The sequence below is a fragment of the Ochotona princeps genome, chromosome 6 (assembly GCF_030435755.1).
Source record: "Ochotona princeps isolate mOchPri1 chromosome 6, mOchPri1.hap1, whole genome shotgun sequence".
Classification (NCBI taxonomy): Eukaryota; Metazoa; Chordata; class Mammalia; order Lagomorpha; family Ochotonidae; genus Ochotona; species Ochotona princeps.
In genome coordinates this window covers 29,307,408-29,323,532 of record NC_080837.1, presented here as the reverse complement: position 1 = coordinate 29,323,532, position 16,125 = coordinate 29,307,408, and the positions used below count along the sequence as shown (strand labels likewise).

Here is a 16,125-nt window from a genome sequence, read left to right as displayed (position 1 = left end):
AATGATCTTCAGGGCCTTTAAAGCAGATTTTGGCCTGAGCATCTGGCCTGGTGGGCAACATGCTGCCTGGGAAGCCATGTCATGTAAGAGTGGCTGGGTTCCAGCCCTGGACTTGCTCCAATCCAATTTCGATTCAACACACACCTGCAATACAAACAGCTCAGTATCTGGGTCTCTGAATTCACATACAAAAGCAGGATGAAGTTCCTCCTAGCATCAGCCTAGCCATGTCCGACTATGGCAGCCATCAGGAAAGTGAACCAGCAGAACAAAAATATTTCTCCCTTGTCCCTTCCTCTCTCTAAATAAATCTTTAAAAATCTTGAAAAACAAAAACTAGCAAATGGAAAGTGGTTAGAAAATTTCTGTAAAGGAGAGCTCCACTAAAAAGGAGCTCTAAAAACTGCATTTTATTTATTTTTCAAAGATTTACTTAATTTTTTATTAGAAAGTCAGATTAGAAAAAGACAGAAAGATCTTCCATCTGCTGGTTCACTCCCCAAGTGGCCTCACAGCCAAAGCTCAGCTGACTTGAAACCAGGAGCCAGGAGCTTTTTCTGGGTCTCCCACATAGGTACAGGGTCCCAAGGATTTGGGCCGTCCTCAACTGCTTTCCTAGGCCACAAGCAGGGAGCTGGATGAGAAGCGGAGCAGCTGGGATACAAACTGGCACCCACAGGCGATCATGTGCATGCAAGGTGAAGACTTAAGCCACTAGGGAACCACGTTGGGTCCAAAACCTGCATCTAAATTCTGCACAAATCTCTGGATGGCTCATGAACATACATATATAATCATCCCAACTTTTATAAGTGGATCTACACTCCAGGTCAGTGCAATGGCTCAACTCGCTAATCTGCCTACATGTGCCAGGATCCCATATGGGCGTCGGTTCATGTGTTGGCTACTCCACTTTCCATCCAGCTCCTTGTTCATGACACGGGAAAACAGTAAAGGATGGTCCAAGGCCTTGGGACCTTGTACCTATATGGAAGAAGTTCCTGGCTCCTGGCTTCAGAATGGCTCAGTTCTAGTTGAAGTGAATTAGCAAATAAAATGATCTTTCTGTCTCTCCTCTCTCTAGATCTGTCTTTTCAATAAAAAGAAACAGATCTTAAAAAATTATGCAAGCATCAAAAAAACAAAAATAAAAGGATCTATACAGATATTTCTGCTTTCTACTGCAGGAAAGAGCATGAAGTACAGTTAATTTCATCAATGATTGCCTTATTTACCTTGGATTATAATTCCATACCGTTTGTGGATTAAACAATTAAAATATTCCATATATTCCTCACATTTCTGGAGACTATAAATCCAAAACCAAGGCCCGGCGGCGTGGCCTAGCGGCTAAAGTCCTCGCCTTGAACACCCCGGGATCCCATATGGACGCCGGTTCTAATCCCGGCAGCTCCACTTCCCATCCAGCTCCCTGCTTGTGGCCTGGGAAAGCAGTCGAGGACGGCCCAACGCATTGGGACCCTGCACCCACGTGGGAGACCCGGAAGAGGTTCCAGGTTCCCGGCTTTGGATTGGCGTGCATCGGCCGTTGTGGCTCACTTGGGGAGTGACTCATCGGATGGAAGATCTTCCTCTCTGTCTCTCCTCCTCTCTGTATATCTGACTCTGTAATAAAATAAATAAATCTTTAAAAAAAAAAAGAAAAACATGTGAGACAAATAATTGGTAGAAAAGTTCCATATATTGGGGCAAGCACTGTGGCACAGAAAACATGAATAATTATACCATAATATATATCTACACAAACTAAGTGCAAAAGTGAATATTTGATGGACTAAAGATAAAATACTGAAACAAACTTTAGGTACTGATACTGTTGCACAGTAGGTTACACCACTGCCAGCATATCACATGAAAATCAGTTCAAGTTCTGAGTGTTTCACTTAAGATCCAGCTCCTTGCTAACGCAGACAGTAGAAGATGTGCCAGGCCCTTGAGCCCGTCCGTGCACGCATGCAGGAGAACAGGATGGGTTCTTGTCTCCTGGTTTCAGCCTGATCAGACCTGGCTGTTATGGCCATCTGTGAAGTGAACCAACAGATGGGAGATCTCGTCTCTCTCCCTCTCTTTGCCATCCTGCCTTTCAGATAAATAAATCTTTAGAGAGTAAAGTACATGCTATCAAGTAAATATTAACAAATGAATACATCAAAGTTAAAAACCAATACACTATATACGGAAACTCCTCCAGTTAATGACTTTCCCAATCTTTTAAAGGATGCCACCAGAGTAGTCTCTCCACTTTTGTCACAGTCAAAAGTATACAACTGAGCCATGAATAAACTGCCCTCAGGTTCATTCTAACAATTTGGTAATAAAGAAAATTCTATCAGGATTCATATCACCGGAAGAAAGCATGGTGTAATCAAATTTTTTAAAAGTAACACATACTTGGAGACAAAGTGCAGTATGTCTCTATGCTTTACTCCCAGTGAAACAGCTGAAAATATCTGACAGTAGGATGCTGGACTCTCCAACACTGCCCATGCCTACAATGTCGGGAAGCACTTCAGTAACACCATGATGGACTTATGGCTGTTCATGAAGGACCACCCAATGTAATACTGAATAGAAAATCATTGGGGGCGGGGGAGGGTATTTGGGAAGGGAGAATGGGAAATCCCAGAGCTTATGGAACTGTATCATAAAAAAATAATAAAAATTAATTTTTAAAAAAGTAACACATTTTCAAACAACCTCAACTTTTTAATTTCATATCTCCCATCTGAGATCTCACAAAAACATACTTGCCCTGCATATCACAAGCCTTCTCCATGTTTCCATGCTGTGGCAAACCAGTATCTACTACTTAACAAGCAATTAATAAGTAATGTTGTGTTCTGTCCTTTATATAAATAAAAGAGAACCAAACAGAGCCTACATCAGTTTTCTCAAGGCATTAATACAACTGATCTGTGTAAAGCACTCAGAACAATGGCCACAGCTAAATGTTAATACATGTCAGCTAATCTAAAAACATTTCTTTTTTATGAAAAAAATTTTATTAATTACATTGCATTATGTGACACAGTTTTATAGGCACTGGGATTCCCCCCACCACTCCTCATACCCTTTCCCCATGGTGGATTCCTCCATCTTGTTGCATAACCACAGTTCAAGTTCAGTTGAGATTCTTTCATTGCAAGCATATACCAAGCAGAGTCCAGCATCTTATTGTCCAGATTAAGTTCAACTGCTTGTTGGGGAGACCATCTCTGGTTTGAAGGCAGAGCCAACAGAGTATCTTCCCGATCAATTAAAAGTCCCAACATAGCATCAGCAACAATTTATAACGTTGTGGAATTAAATGATACAGTATTGAGTAACCAATAAGTTTAAAAAAAAAAAAGGCAAGTTCTTAGCCACATCCTGTGACTTCTTCATTGACATTTCAATTTCAGTTTATATACAACCGGATTCTATACACCTTAAAATAGCTATAGATTACTATTCAGCTGTCTCGTGTCTATTTTCATTATAGTATTTAGCATTTTATAGCGTTGAAGCACAATTTTGTTGAACCTGGCTTTTTTCCGGGTAGTCTAGACTGGCTTATAACTCTAACAAGATATTTGTCACCAGTTTAGGTGCAGAACAGTTTTAGGAGGAGTGTGCAGAGAAATCTTCAAAACCCTAGTGAGGAGTAACTAATCTTTGTGTCCCACCTAGTAAGGTATACGTGAATCCATGCTGTCTGATTCTAAGCTTTCCTTGTTGTTCTCTATCTATTCTAGGTTTTTTGTTTGTTTGTTTGTTTGTTTTGAGGGATTTCGGGAGTGATCCTGATAGTCACTGACAGGGAGTGTGGGGACCAAAACATTTCTAAGGCCCAGTATCCTGCTGCAATAGGCTAAGCCTCTGCCTGCAGTACCAATTTCCTGGTTCAAAGTTCTGGCTGCTCCACTTCCCATCCAGCTCCCTGCTTGTGACCTGTGAAAGCAGTGGAGGATGGCCAAACTGCTTGGGCCTCAGCACACATGGGAGGCCTGGAAGAAGCTCCTAGTTCCTTTGCACTGGCTCAACTCTGACCAATATGGTCACTTGGGAAGTGAACCAATAGGTGAAAGATCTCTCCTTCTTTTTGTAAATCTGTCTTTCAAATAAAAATTTATAAATCTTAAAAGAAAAGTACATAAAACCTACCATACACTTTCCTCAGACAAGAGTAATTTCTATATATTGGATAAAGTAAATCATACTCTTAAATTTAAAACTGTGAAAACTACTGGTTAACATACCAAAGTAAATGGAAAGCCCCATCATTTATGTCCAATGAATGTTTCACCAATCACTTCCTCATAGCAACAGCCTGCTTCTCAGACTATTACATTCTACTACTCTAAAATATTACCAAAATGTCAGAAGAAAGTGCTGCTAAATTTCATTTTGCACATACCTTTCCACCAGTAAGCTATAGTATCAAGGAGACTATAGTCTTGATACGGCTTGACTCAAAAGCTTTCTTCTTACTTTCCATGAGGAGTTAGGTTTCCAAAGGTTGACTTTAAGATGTTCAGCAGCTGAAACTGGTATTTTTGTTTACATGGTAATTGTAGGAGAGAAAAATAGTGTTTTAATAGACTTTACTCTTAGTATTACTCCTGAAATCAAGTAACGGACCAATTATCAACTGGCTCCTACAAAAGGAAACAATGGTGGTACTTATAAAAAGTTGGGGGGAGGGGCCCGGCGCAGTGGCCTAGCCGCTGAGGTCCTCACCTTGAAGGGGCCGGGATCCCATATGGGTGCCAATTCTAAGCCCAGCAGCCCCGCTTCCCATCCAGCTCCCTGCTTGTGGCCTGGGAAAGCAGTCGAGGATAGCCCAAAGCCTTGGAACCCTGCACCTGTGTGGGAGACCTGGAAGAAGTTCCTGGCTCCTGCCTTCGGACTGGCTCAGCTCCAGCCGTTACGGCCGCTTGAGGAGCGAACCATCGGACGGAGGACCTTCCTCTCTGTATATCTGTCTTTGTAATAAAAATAAAATAAACCTTTAAAAAAAAAGTTGTGGGGAGGTTGCCAGTATCTGCAGTGAGGGCTGGTTTGAGCTATGGCCACTCTAATTCAGGATCCAGCTCCCTCCTAATACACCTGGGAAAGCACTGGAAGATGGTCATAGTGCTTGGGCTCCTGCTGCTCCATCAGGGACACCAAAACAGAGTTCCAGGCCCCTGGCTCAGGGTGGTCCAGCCCTGGCCCTTGAAGTCATTTGGGAAATGAACCAGCTTTTCAAAAAACAAAGAAATCTTCCTAAAAACAAACATGCAAAAACTTTAAGAAAAAAATAAGTTGGGGCCAGAAAACAGCAGAAGATGGCAGCCACAAGGGAGACCAGGCTCAGCTCCAGCCATTGCAGCCATTTGGGAAATGAATCAGAGAATGGAAGATCTTCCTCTCTGTGGCTCCTTCTCTCTACAGAGCTACAGCTTTGCCTTTCCATTAAAAATAAATCTTTTTTTTTTTTTTAATTTAGAAAAAATAAATTGATACCTTGCAAAGACGCATAGGTACCTCTATACACCAGCATCTCTTTAGCAGAGTTTGGAGAATTTCTAAATGGTCATAACATTAAACCCATACCCCACCTCCCAAAAAGGTTAAACAGATTACAGAAAATTTTCTAAAGTCAAAATGAACTGAACCAAGGACCAAAATAAAACCCCACCAAAAGTACTTATTCAAATTAAAACTAAGCATTTGATCATGTAAATGAGAAGTAAACATATAAACACTGAATACATATTCAAAGTAATCTGTAAAGCATTTTCTAAGTGACAGCCATTTAAGTCCTTTTTATCCATCAACAAAGAATCAGTGTAAATCCCCATAGTCTAATGATGCTTATATCTTAAATTAATCTTAACCACTCTGAATTTTGCTTCCAAATATCATAGCTAAGACAGATATAACAGGCAGTCATACACACAAAATCTTTATGCAACAGAAACATTCCCCTAAAGAAAAGAAAACCAGGAATTCAGTTTCAAAACATAAAGGCAAGAATTATCAATGGTTCTATTAGAACATTACTGGCAACCACTATAAAAAGTATATGAATGATGGGAAGATTTACAAGTCAGGGATCAGGCAAATAAAAAATGAATACACTGGTGAACCTTAACATGAAAAAAACAAAAACAAAAAAATTAAGAAAACATGTGACTATTAATGTGATGCAACAGAAAAGACACAGCACTACCTGTTAAGTGGTATTGACAAAATCTAACACCACACTCTGACTAAATCTTTATATTAATGTTAGAGCATTAAAGCTAGGATACAGAGGAAAAATTCATGAAAGTTCAGAGAGGCATTCAACAGGAATTCTTTAAGGCAGATACTAAGGGTCTGTCGACAAATAAACTGTAAATAAGACCAAAAAGAAAGCTGGAGGAAATACACACTGAAAGAGTTATCACTCAAATAGGATGTACTTATTCAGAGTCTGATTAAAACAAATCAATTGGACAAAAAGAAACAATTAGGGAAATTCACTGAATATTTAATAATCATTGAGAACTAGTAAATTTTAGGTGCGCCAAAAGTACCAAAGTTATGTTGAGTCCTGACTTTTTAAGACATGTTGATACATAAAATACAGTATCTATAGATGCTATATGCCTGCAATCCGCAAGCACACACAAGAATCAGATTTGGGATCACCTCAGATGAAGTTTCTATGGGGATCCCCCAAAATGAATTGCTGGACTCAGAACCCCAGCCATGAAGAAAACTGCAGGTTCCATGGTCTGACCGTGGAGTGCATGTGTCAGAGCTGAGCTTCCTCAGTGGCTCAGATGGAGCAGTGGACAGCATATCCAGGTGCACATAGAGGATATGGCAGTACATTGGAACCTGCAGAGCACACCTGGTACCATAACAGAGGACAGAGGACAGAACAAATTGATCAACTACCCTAGCCACCTGTTGGCAGTGAAAATCTGGGCAAACAGAGACTCTAAGGTGGACTATGTCAGTCAGTGGATTCTGGAGAGATTTCATCATGCCTGGAGTGGCAGTAATTTAGAACTGTTGAATTATCAAAACCTCTTGGGCTGGAGTCTCGGAACATGCCCCACCTCAGGGACCTGGGGTGGGGTCGGGTGGCTGTCCTCCAGCCCAGGGTACAGAGGCATTAGGAGGCTGGATGTGGCTTCTCTCCTCTCTCTCCCCTCCACCCAGACACAGGATGAAAAAGAAGAGAATGTGGAAATCTCACCCACCTTCCTGTAGCCCTTGACCCTAATCAGGCTAATCAACACTGTAAAAATCATCAAAAATTTAAAAAAAGAATTTTGAAAAAATAAACATCTAAAAGTAAAAAAAAAAAAAAATCTGGTCCACGTCTCTTTATAATATACTCATCGATATCTATGCCACCCCACACTCCACTTACTCCAAATTATGTACAGCACTGTTCCAAGAAACAAAGGATGCCCTTGTTATCCAAAGCTCTCTTTTTTTTTAATTATTTATTATTTAACTTCATTAATTACATTGCATTATGTCAAAGCTCTCTTAAGACAAAATCACCAATTCATTATTCCTTCTATTTCCAAGCTAATTCCAACTTACTATTTCCTCTACCATGGTCACTTGTACCATTAGTTCTTTTTCAAGCATACCAAGACTTTCTCTTGCCCTGACAACGCCATAGTGACACAGTAATCCCTGCAATGGTATGTCAAACCTTTTGCTTTTGGCATATATAAACTCTCCCATGAAGATTGCTAAGTATTACACTGCCTGAATCGTGGAAGACACTAAATAGTGTTATGAGGTAATGTTGGTAACAGGTAGATCTTGTTTAAATTACTAGAACATGAGCTGTTTAAAAGTAAGCTTGCCTAGGAGCCTAGGCTGAACTTCCACCTGCAATGCCAGCATCCCACATGGGCCCAGTTTGCGTCTTGGCTGTTCCACTTCCCACCAGCTCCCTGCTGATGGCATGGGAAAGCAGCGGAAACGGCTCAAGTCCTTATGTGGGAGACGTGGAAAAAGCTCCAGGCTTCAGACTGGCTCAGCTCCAGCTGTCCCAACTACCTGAGGAGTCAATCAGTAGATGTACGATTTGTCTTTCCTCTCTGTTACCTCTGCCTTGAAAAAATAACAAAAAGAGCGACACACTGGCTACAGAACCCCTCCCTACACCCATTAACTGAAAAATAGCACAAGTACCTTCACGGGGTAAGAAAGAACTCTGGTTTCAGTTTTGTATGGCACTGAAATCAGTTTGTGGAGCAAAGTAAACCTGCCAGGCTCCAGCAGAGAGAGAGACTTGTTTGCATTAAGCCTATCAAGTTCAACCACTGAGCAAAAATACCTCTCTAATCTTAATGACTTTCTTTGAAAGAAATCTTCACATTTGGTTCTTGGCCTTAATTAAAAAAAAAAAAAGCTCTATCAAAAACTGCAATGCACCGCCTCTGCGTCTCTGCATGCCTCTCCCCTCCCCCCACAGCAACTCTTCTAGAAAAAACGGATGAAGCTGATCATGGGGCGCCCCGGGCCCCACAATCAGCGTCTCAAACATGTTTTCATTCTCCCTAAAGAAAATCCCAAATCAGACCTACCGTCGACATCAAATCCCTTCCCTCGGCTCCAGCGAGAAGCGTGTGTACCTGTAGCGTATTCGCTGCATAGCCCACAAGGCACGACTCCAACCCCCCTTTTTTTTTCGTTCTCTCCCAACCCTCCCTCCTTGCACATGGTGAACTTGAGCAGAGCATTTGGCTGCCTTATCTGTCAGCCTCTGGCGCCGGGAGGACCGCGCTCCCGGGAGATGCGGAGCTTGGAAGCCGAGCGCTGCGTCTGGCGCGCTGCGGCCGCTCAGCCCGGCCAGGAAGTCCCGGCGTGCGCCTCGGCCGCCGCCAGAGGCCGGAGCCGGGCTCAGCCCAGGGGTCTCGCCAGCTCTGCTCCCCGGCTTCCAGCGACCACGGCGCACACCCCGTCCCGCCAGGGCAACTCCGGGAGCTTGCGGACAATTCAGAGGCTTCGGAGCCCCACGCCGCCACCTCCAGGAACCGGACTCCCCGCACACACTTGCCAGCCAGGGTCCCTTGCCCGCCCGCAACACCCCATTCTCCACCCGGGCCTGCGTGGGTCGAGTACCATTCTCCTCACGGGGCGGACTCCGGAAGGGCAGCAACTCCACCTCCTCCTCCTCCGCGGCCTGTAGCCATCTATCGGGAAGCGTCTCCGTAGGCGGCAGCAGAGGCCGCCGGACAAGGACAGCCCAGGGAAACCTTCTCAGAACTAACTCAGCTCCGGCGCTAGCAGCAGAAGCCGAGTCTTTCATAATTGTGCGACCAACTCCTCCGGGTGACTGGCCACAGGGACGCGCCCGCGCCCGCCTCCGCCGGCGACGGGGCTGAAGACAGACCACGTGAGGGGCGCGTCGGGTGCGTCGCCGCCCGCGGGGCGGGTCACGTGGAGGGCGCGCGCCCTCGCGCTGGCGGGGCCGCCTCTGTGTGCGCGCGCGCCGGGTTCGGGCACCTCCTTCCTCGTGGCCGGGGTTACCCGAGGCGGGCGCCGCGGTCTCCAGGTCCTCGCCGGCTTCCGAAAAGTCGACCGGACCTCCCGGGGCGGAACTCGGGGAAGCAGTGGCAGAGGATGACGGTGGCAGGGCTCTCGGCGTGGTGTCCGCCTGCGCGCAGCTTCCCGGCCCGTCTTGTGGGAAGGGGCTTCTTAAAAATCCTGTTCTGTCTGCCCAAACTCTGCGGTCATCTTCTTAACCTTAAATCGTGTTCTTCCCCTGACTTCCCCTGTTCCTGCCAGTAACAGTCCCTCCGGATTTAAGTTACAGGACTACCTTTACCCCCACCCAATGTCCCCCCACAGACACACGCGCGCACTCGGCACTCCTGACCGACTTTATTCCCCTTGTCTCACACGCGCTGCTTGGTCTTCCCTCAGACGGGCCCCGGTTGGCTGTTAGCGGTAGTTTATGATCGTTCCTGTCAACTGGGAAGCCCGCAATCCATTTTCCTGAAAACGCTGGTTTCTACGCATCGTCTTTCTGCCCCGAAAGACTTTTTGAGTTCCTAAATCCGACCCTCTGCACTGATATTTACGTTGTATTGAAAAATGATTAAGAGGCAAACTGCACATATTTAAGTGTACCAGTCAATGTGCGTTGACATGGACTCCACCCATGAAATCACCACCACAATCGAGACAGCACCCCAAGTTTTCCCCAGCCTTTTACACTTCCTCCCCAGCGAAACGTTCCTCCTGCGCTGATGTCTCAGGCCACCCCCCACCCCCACCCCAGGTATCAAAATCTGCCAATGCTCAACTCCCTCATATAAAAAATTCTAAGATCCTTCTGATGTGACTTCTGTGGGGAGACAGGGCCAACTGTACTGATGTGCTTCCTGCATATTAGTTCAAGTTTTATATACTGCAGTCATAAAACATGCACTTTTTTTAAACCCTGGCATCTCTCACCCGGTGTAATTACCATCTCTTCAGTGTTCTGACCCACAATTCGCTGAAGTCTGAACTTCCCTTCAGCAAAACTGAGCCACACACTACTTCCTGCAGCAAGTTTTGACCTTGTTTGGGAACCGTCTCCGAGTATTGGGTATACTTTCCCCACCTGACAGGTCCAGCAAGACCAAGTTCAAAAATTTCTTCATATGTATGTCATACTGGCTTGTCAGTCCCTTAGGGCAGGTGTTTTGACTAATTTGTACATGTGTTCAATAAATGTTTATCTTCTAGATTTCAGCTGGGCCTACACATTTGCTGCCCGAGGAGACTTACTACTCTAGTAGGAGGAGACAAGCAAGTCGGAACACCAGCACAGACTGAAGTGAGAGCGCCTCCTTTCCCCCATACTTTGTCATTCTGTTCTTTGGGTGTCCACACGTGCCTCAGTCCTCCCTTGAATGGTGGAATAATGCCAAGAGTTTCTTGACTGTTGAGTTGCTGGAAATGGGAAAGGATATTTATTCTTAACTAAATGAATTCTTTCATTTTCGTGTGATCAAACAGCCTTAAGATTGACGGATGCTGACTTCCATTCGGTAGTCATTCTGGTGAATTATTTATTGGAAAAAAGTATGTATTGAATGCCTAAAAATATGTCAGGAACATTTGTAATCTGCATTGAACAAGACAGATTCAGTGTCTCAGAAAATATTGACTGTTCTTTCTCTCACACGTTCCCAGTAGGAGCTCTATTTACACGATGGTCAATGGCACATCTGTTTTCCACTCTCACTGGATAACATTTCTCTGCTTCCTCTCCTTGCTCAGATTTTAAAACAAACAGTTTTTGCTATACTCTGTTTAAAGCAGTAAGTAAAGTGCCAGTGAAAATGTCTGTCCCGGGTCCAGCGCGATAGCCTAGTGGGTATAGCCTCGCCTTGCATGCACTGGGATCCCATATGAGCGCCAGTCCTCCTGGCTTTGGGTCGGCGCAGCTCTGGCCCATTGTGGCCACTTAGGGAGTGAATCAATGGTTGGAAGATCATCTTTTCTGTCTCTTCTCTCTGTATATTTGACTTTCCAATAAAGAAAAAAATAAGTCTTTTTTTAAAAAAATCAAAATATATTTATAATTATCTTTTTTTAAAATGTCTATCCCAGCTCTCCTGGATTTTTAGTTCTCAGCCTGCTTTGCATATTCTCATCACCAAAAAGGTTTGAATCACCTCCAAGGAATGAAAATTGTTTCCTGTGGAGGAGGGTGTGTATGTGTGAAAAAAATTATCATTTTTATTTGTAAAGAACAGATATTTATCACAGTACATAATTAAATATAAAATAGTATTAGAATTTCATGTGTGTCATAGAAGGGGTGCAATTGGGAAAAACAGGCCCCTCTGCTGGCATCTTGTAACCTCAAAAAATTCTGAGAATCACCCAGGTAGGCCACACCCACGACTCTACACTTTGTGGGAACAGAAAGTGTGTGTTGCTATTTTAACAGTAAATTTTTGGCTAACTTATTATGCAGTAATATATAGCCACTAAAACTGTGTTATAGGAACCAAATTCTGGCACAGTGGGCTAAGCTGCTGCTTGTGGTGTTGAGCAGTGGTACAAATCCCAATGCTTCCATTTTGATCCAGCTCCCTGCTAGTCCACCTGGGAAAGCAGTGGAAGATGGTCCACATGCTGGTGCCCCCGCACCCACATGGGAGACCTGGCTGGAGTTCTGGGATCCTGGCTTCAGCTCAGGCTGTTTTATGTCCTTCTAAGGAGTGAGCCAGCAGAGGAAAATCTCTTTGTCCCTTTCTCTGTAAGTTTGCCTTCCAAATAAATAAATCTTATTTCAAAATTGTGGTAGAGGGCCCGGTGTCGTGGCCTAGCAGCTAAAGTCCTCGCCTTGAACGCCCCCGGACCCAATATGGGCACCAGTTCTAATCCCGGCAGCTCCACTTCCCATCCAGCTCCCTGCTTGTGGCCTGGGAAAGCAGCCGAGGACAGCCCAATGCTTTGGGACCCTGCACCCGTGTAGGAGACCTGGAAGAGGTTCCTGGTTCCCGGCTTCGGATCGGCACAGCACCGACCGTTGAGCTCATTTGGGGAGTGAACCAGTGGACGGAAGATCTTCCTCTCTGTCTCTCCTCCTCTCTGTATATCTGACTTTGTAATAAAATAAATCTTAAAAAAAAAATTGTAGTAGAAATAAATCCTTATGCAGTGGTCAAATTTAATCACCAGTTGAAGATATTTGGAAAACTTGGAGGTGATAGAATCTGAACTGAGTCTTGTGGGAAAAGTGAAGAGCATTACATGTGAAATGAAACACCCTCAAGCAAAGACACAAGGCATGACAATCATATCAATCTCTAAGTGATCAGATGTCTGAGACTGCATTAACAAACCCAGTCAGCCTCTTCTTTAGAAATAATTTAACAAGAATGACCTTTATGTTACTTAAAACCCACCAGAGCTGCTTTTTTTTTTTAAAAAAAAGATTTATTTATTTTTATTGGAAACGGAGATTTTACATAGAGAGGGAGAGACAAAGATCTTCTATCTGTAGGTTCACTTTCCAAATGGACACAGCAGCTGGAATGAGCCGAACCAAAGCCAGGTTCAGGGTGCAGGGTCCCAAGGCTTTGGGCCATCCTCGACTGCTTTCCCAAGCCGCAGTAGGGAACTGGATGGGAAGTGGAGCCGCAGAAACACAAACCTGTGCCCATATGGGATCCTGGCACTTGAAGGTGGATTAGCCAGTTGAGCAAATGTGGCAGCCTCCATTAATGTTTCTTATAAACAAATTCAAATACCTTAAAATCTGACCTTATCTCTGTTCCAGAATTATGTCAACTCACAGTTTCCCTAGGCTCTTTGTTATCTTCCTCAAATGTTCATTAATCAAGATTCAGTTTGTCTCTACTTCTCTTTGTTTGTTTTTTGGTTAGGTTGGTTGCCTGTGATAGGTGGGTGTGGGGAGAGGTTGGACCAGGGATGTTTGGCTAAAATTCTGCTTGGTATGTACATTCCCTTTTGGAGTTCCTGGGTTCAAATTCCAGTCCTGCTTCCCATACAGTTTCCTGCAGCCTAGGAGGACAGCAGTGATGGATGCAGCACTCGGTTCCCTGCTACCCACAAGGAGACCTTGGGGGAATTCAGGCTGTAGGCTTGAGCTTAGCCCAGGCTTTGCTGCTGTGGACATTTGGGAAATAAACCAAGGCATGGAAGCATTCGCTCTTTCACTTGCTCTTGATTTTTTTTCTCTCTCTCTACTTTTCAAATAGATAAGTTTAATTATTTTAATTGTAAAAATTTTGGAATTATTTTATTTCTTCCCTGTAAATGCACGTGCACACACACATACACACACACACACTCTTTGAGTTAGCCACCCCTCCTGTGTGTTCCTGTTATATACTGTGTATTTGCTATTATTTTATATATTTCCTATATGCCTATTATGCCTTTTATCCTAGCAATCTACTGAACAGTCCCCCCCGAAAGTATTCTAGTGCATGAAAGTCATAACTGTAACCATCTTCCTGATCACTGAGCTCAGTGCTGAGTGACACCTAGGAAGCACTTGACAAATACTTGTTTGAGAATCAGTAAACCCTCAAATGAGCCAGCATCTGAAGCTATAACTATGTCCTCTCAGCCTAGCATGGAAAGAATGCCAGATTCAAACAGGGTGCTGCCCCTACACAGTTGAAGGCACACTGATGTAAAGCACACCGTGGGAGTTGGTGTTCCCATTGCTGAATCTATCAGTCATCCATTCACTCAATGTAGTGACCATGCTTGTGTGCTCTAGGCCGCTCCCTTACATGGCTCAGGCTTTGTGCTTTTGTTTGCAACTCATTCTTGAAATATGTTGTTCCAAACCTTTTTGACGAAATTGGCCTTCACTTCTACGTGTCCAGTCTACTGCACATGACATAATAGATAACTATGAAATGTCACCTAAGCAAGTAAAAGAAAATCCGAAGCATAATTTTCCTCATAAAACCAATTCCCTTAATATTACTCATATATCATGGAAAACATCTTTTAAGCTTATATATTTACTTTTATTTTTTGAAAGGTAGAACAAAGATAAAGAGAGACACAGAGGGCCCGGTGCTGAAGTCCTCACCTTGAATGTGCTGGGATCCCATATAGGCACCAGTTCTAATCCCAGCTGCTCCACTTCCCATCCAGCTCCCTGCTTGTGGCCTGGGAAAGCAGTCGAGGACGGCCCAAGGCTTTGGGACCCTGCACCCATGTAGGAGACCTGGAAAGACGTTCCTGGATCCTGGCTTCGGATTGGCTCAGCACCAGCCATTGCAATCACTTGGGGAGTGAACCATCGGACGGAAGATCTTCCTCTCTGTCTCTCCTCTCTTCTCTCCTCCTCTCTGTATATCTGTCTTTCCAATAAAAATAAATAAATCTTTTTTAAATTAAATTTATTCATTAATTACATTGTGTTGTAATTACATAGAATCTGGGATTCTCCCCCCCACCCTCCCCCCATGGTGGGTTCCTCCACCTTGTTGCATAACCATAGTTCAAGTTCAGTTGAAATTCCCTCTTTGCAAGTATAAATAAATAAATCTTTAAAAAAAGATAGAGACACAGAGAGGAAAAGAATAGTTTGCAAATGCTGGTTCACATCCCAAATGCCTCCAACAACTGGGGCTGTGCCAGACAAAAGTCTGGAAGCTGGAACTTGTAAGTGACAGGAACCCAAGCACCTAAGCCATCAGCTGCTGCCTTCCAGGGTGAACATCAGAAGGAAGCTGGATCAGAAGCTGGGGCAGGAGTTCATGTCAAATATGCCTGCTTTGGGAATTCAGGCCTATTATATCCCAGTTTGAGAACTATTGCAATAGAACCATAATTGTTTGTTTTTTTTTTATGAGCCAAATGTTTATTTGTTCATTCCTTATACTTGAAGTATTCTTCAATGATATCTTTGGCTTGAGATTCTTTGCCATAGATCTTAATGACTGCGCAACTGCAGCCAACCACTTTACCGGGCTTCCCCCCTCCGTCAATTATACAGAGGCCTACCCATTTCCCAAGTTTTCTTTTTGTCATCAACATTAATGAGGTTGATCTGGTGTTCAGCACACAGGACCTCCACCAACTTGACATACATGGGCTCATCACAGTTGGATGGCAGCACACAGAGGTGGGCTTGGCGCTTGTCTAAGGCTTTAACTGCTTCACAGATGCCATGTGCAATGTCATCATGGATGAGGGCGGTCTTGAGCACCTCTTGTAAAGCGGTATTTGTGTCCATTACACCTCCAGCAGTGATGCCTTCCTTGGCCATGGCGGTGGGTTAAGAGTGAAGCCAAATCTTGAATGCACTCAGGCCTCGCCTCCGCGGGGCTCGGCAGTGGTGGCAGTAAAGAGCCATAATTCTGAACATTGTTCACGTGACTTAATGCCACAGTCTACTCATATGTGTATATTTCTGTTGTAGAGAAGAATTACAGTGTACTCAAAAAAGCATTTTCAAGCAAAAATTTTCTTATCCAGATAAAAATTGTATGGGACAATGAAGAACTGAAATGTAAAATTAAAACAGTATTAATATTAGCATGAAAAGATGAGACAGATGTACATTCAACAAAGTACATGTAAGATTTACATGAGAAAAATCTAAAATCTGAAAAAATAAAT

General features: G+C 43.8%; 1 protein-coding gene and 1 pseudogene across 5 annotated transcripts in view; both read right to left on the bottom strand.

The window, feature by feature from the left end:
* The window catches only part of TRPM7 (transient receptor potential cation channel subfamily M member 7), a 105,604-nt gene extending 96,342 nt beyond the window's left edge, over window positions 1-9,262 (bottom strand). For all 5 annotated transcript variants that reach the window (XR_009245603.1, XR_009245604.1, XM_058665862.1 and 2 more), the window contains exon 1: window positions 9,130-9,262. Coding sequence is in view for 3 of the 5 variants with exons in the window: in XM_058665862.1 (XP_058521845.1) it covers window positions 9,130-9,132 (3 nt within the window). In the remaining 2 variants the exon portion in view is untranslated. The remainder of the gene's footprint in view (window positions 1-9,129) is intronic.
* Window positions 9,263-15,372: 6,110 nt separating this feature from the next.
* On the bottom strand, window positions 15,373-15,772 carry LOC101518748 (small ribosomal subunit protein eS12-like; annotated as a pseudogene).
* Window positions 15,773-16,125: the final 353 nt, after the last annotated feature.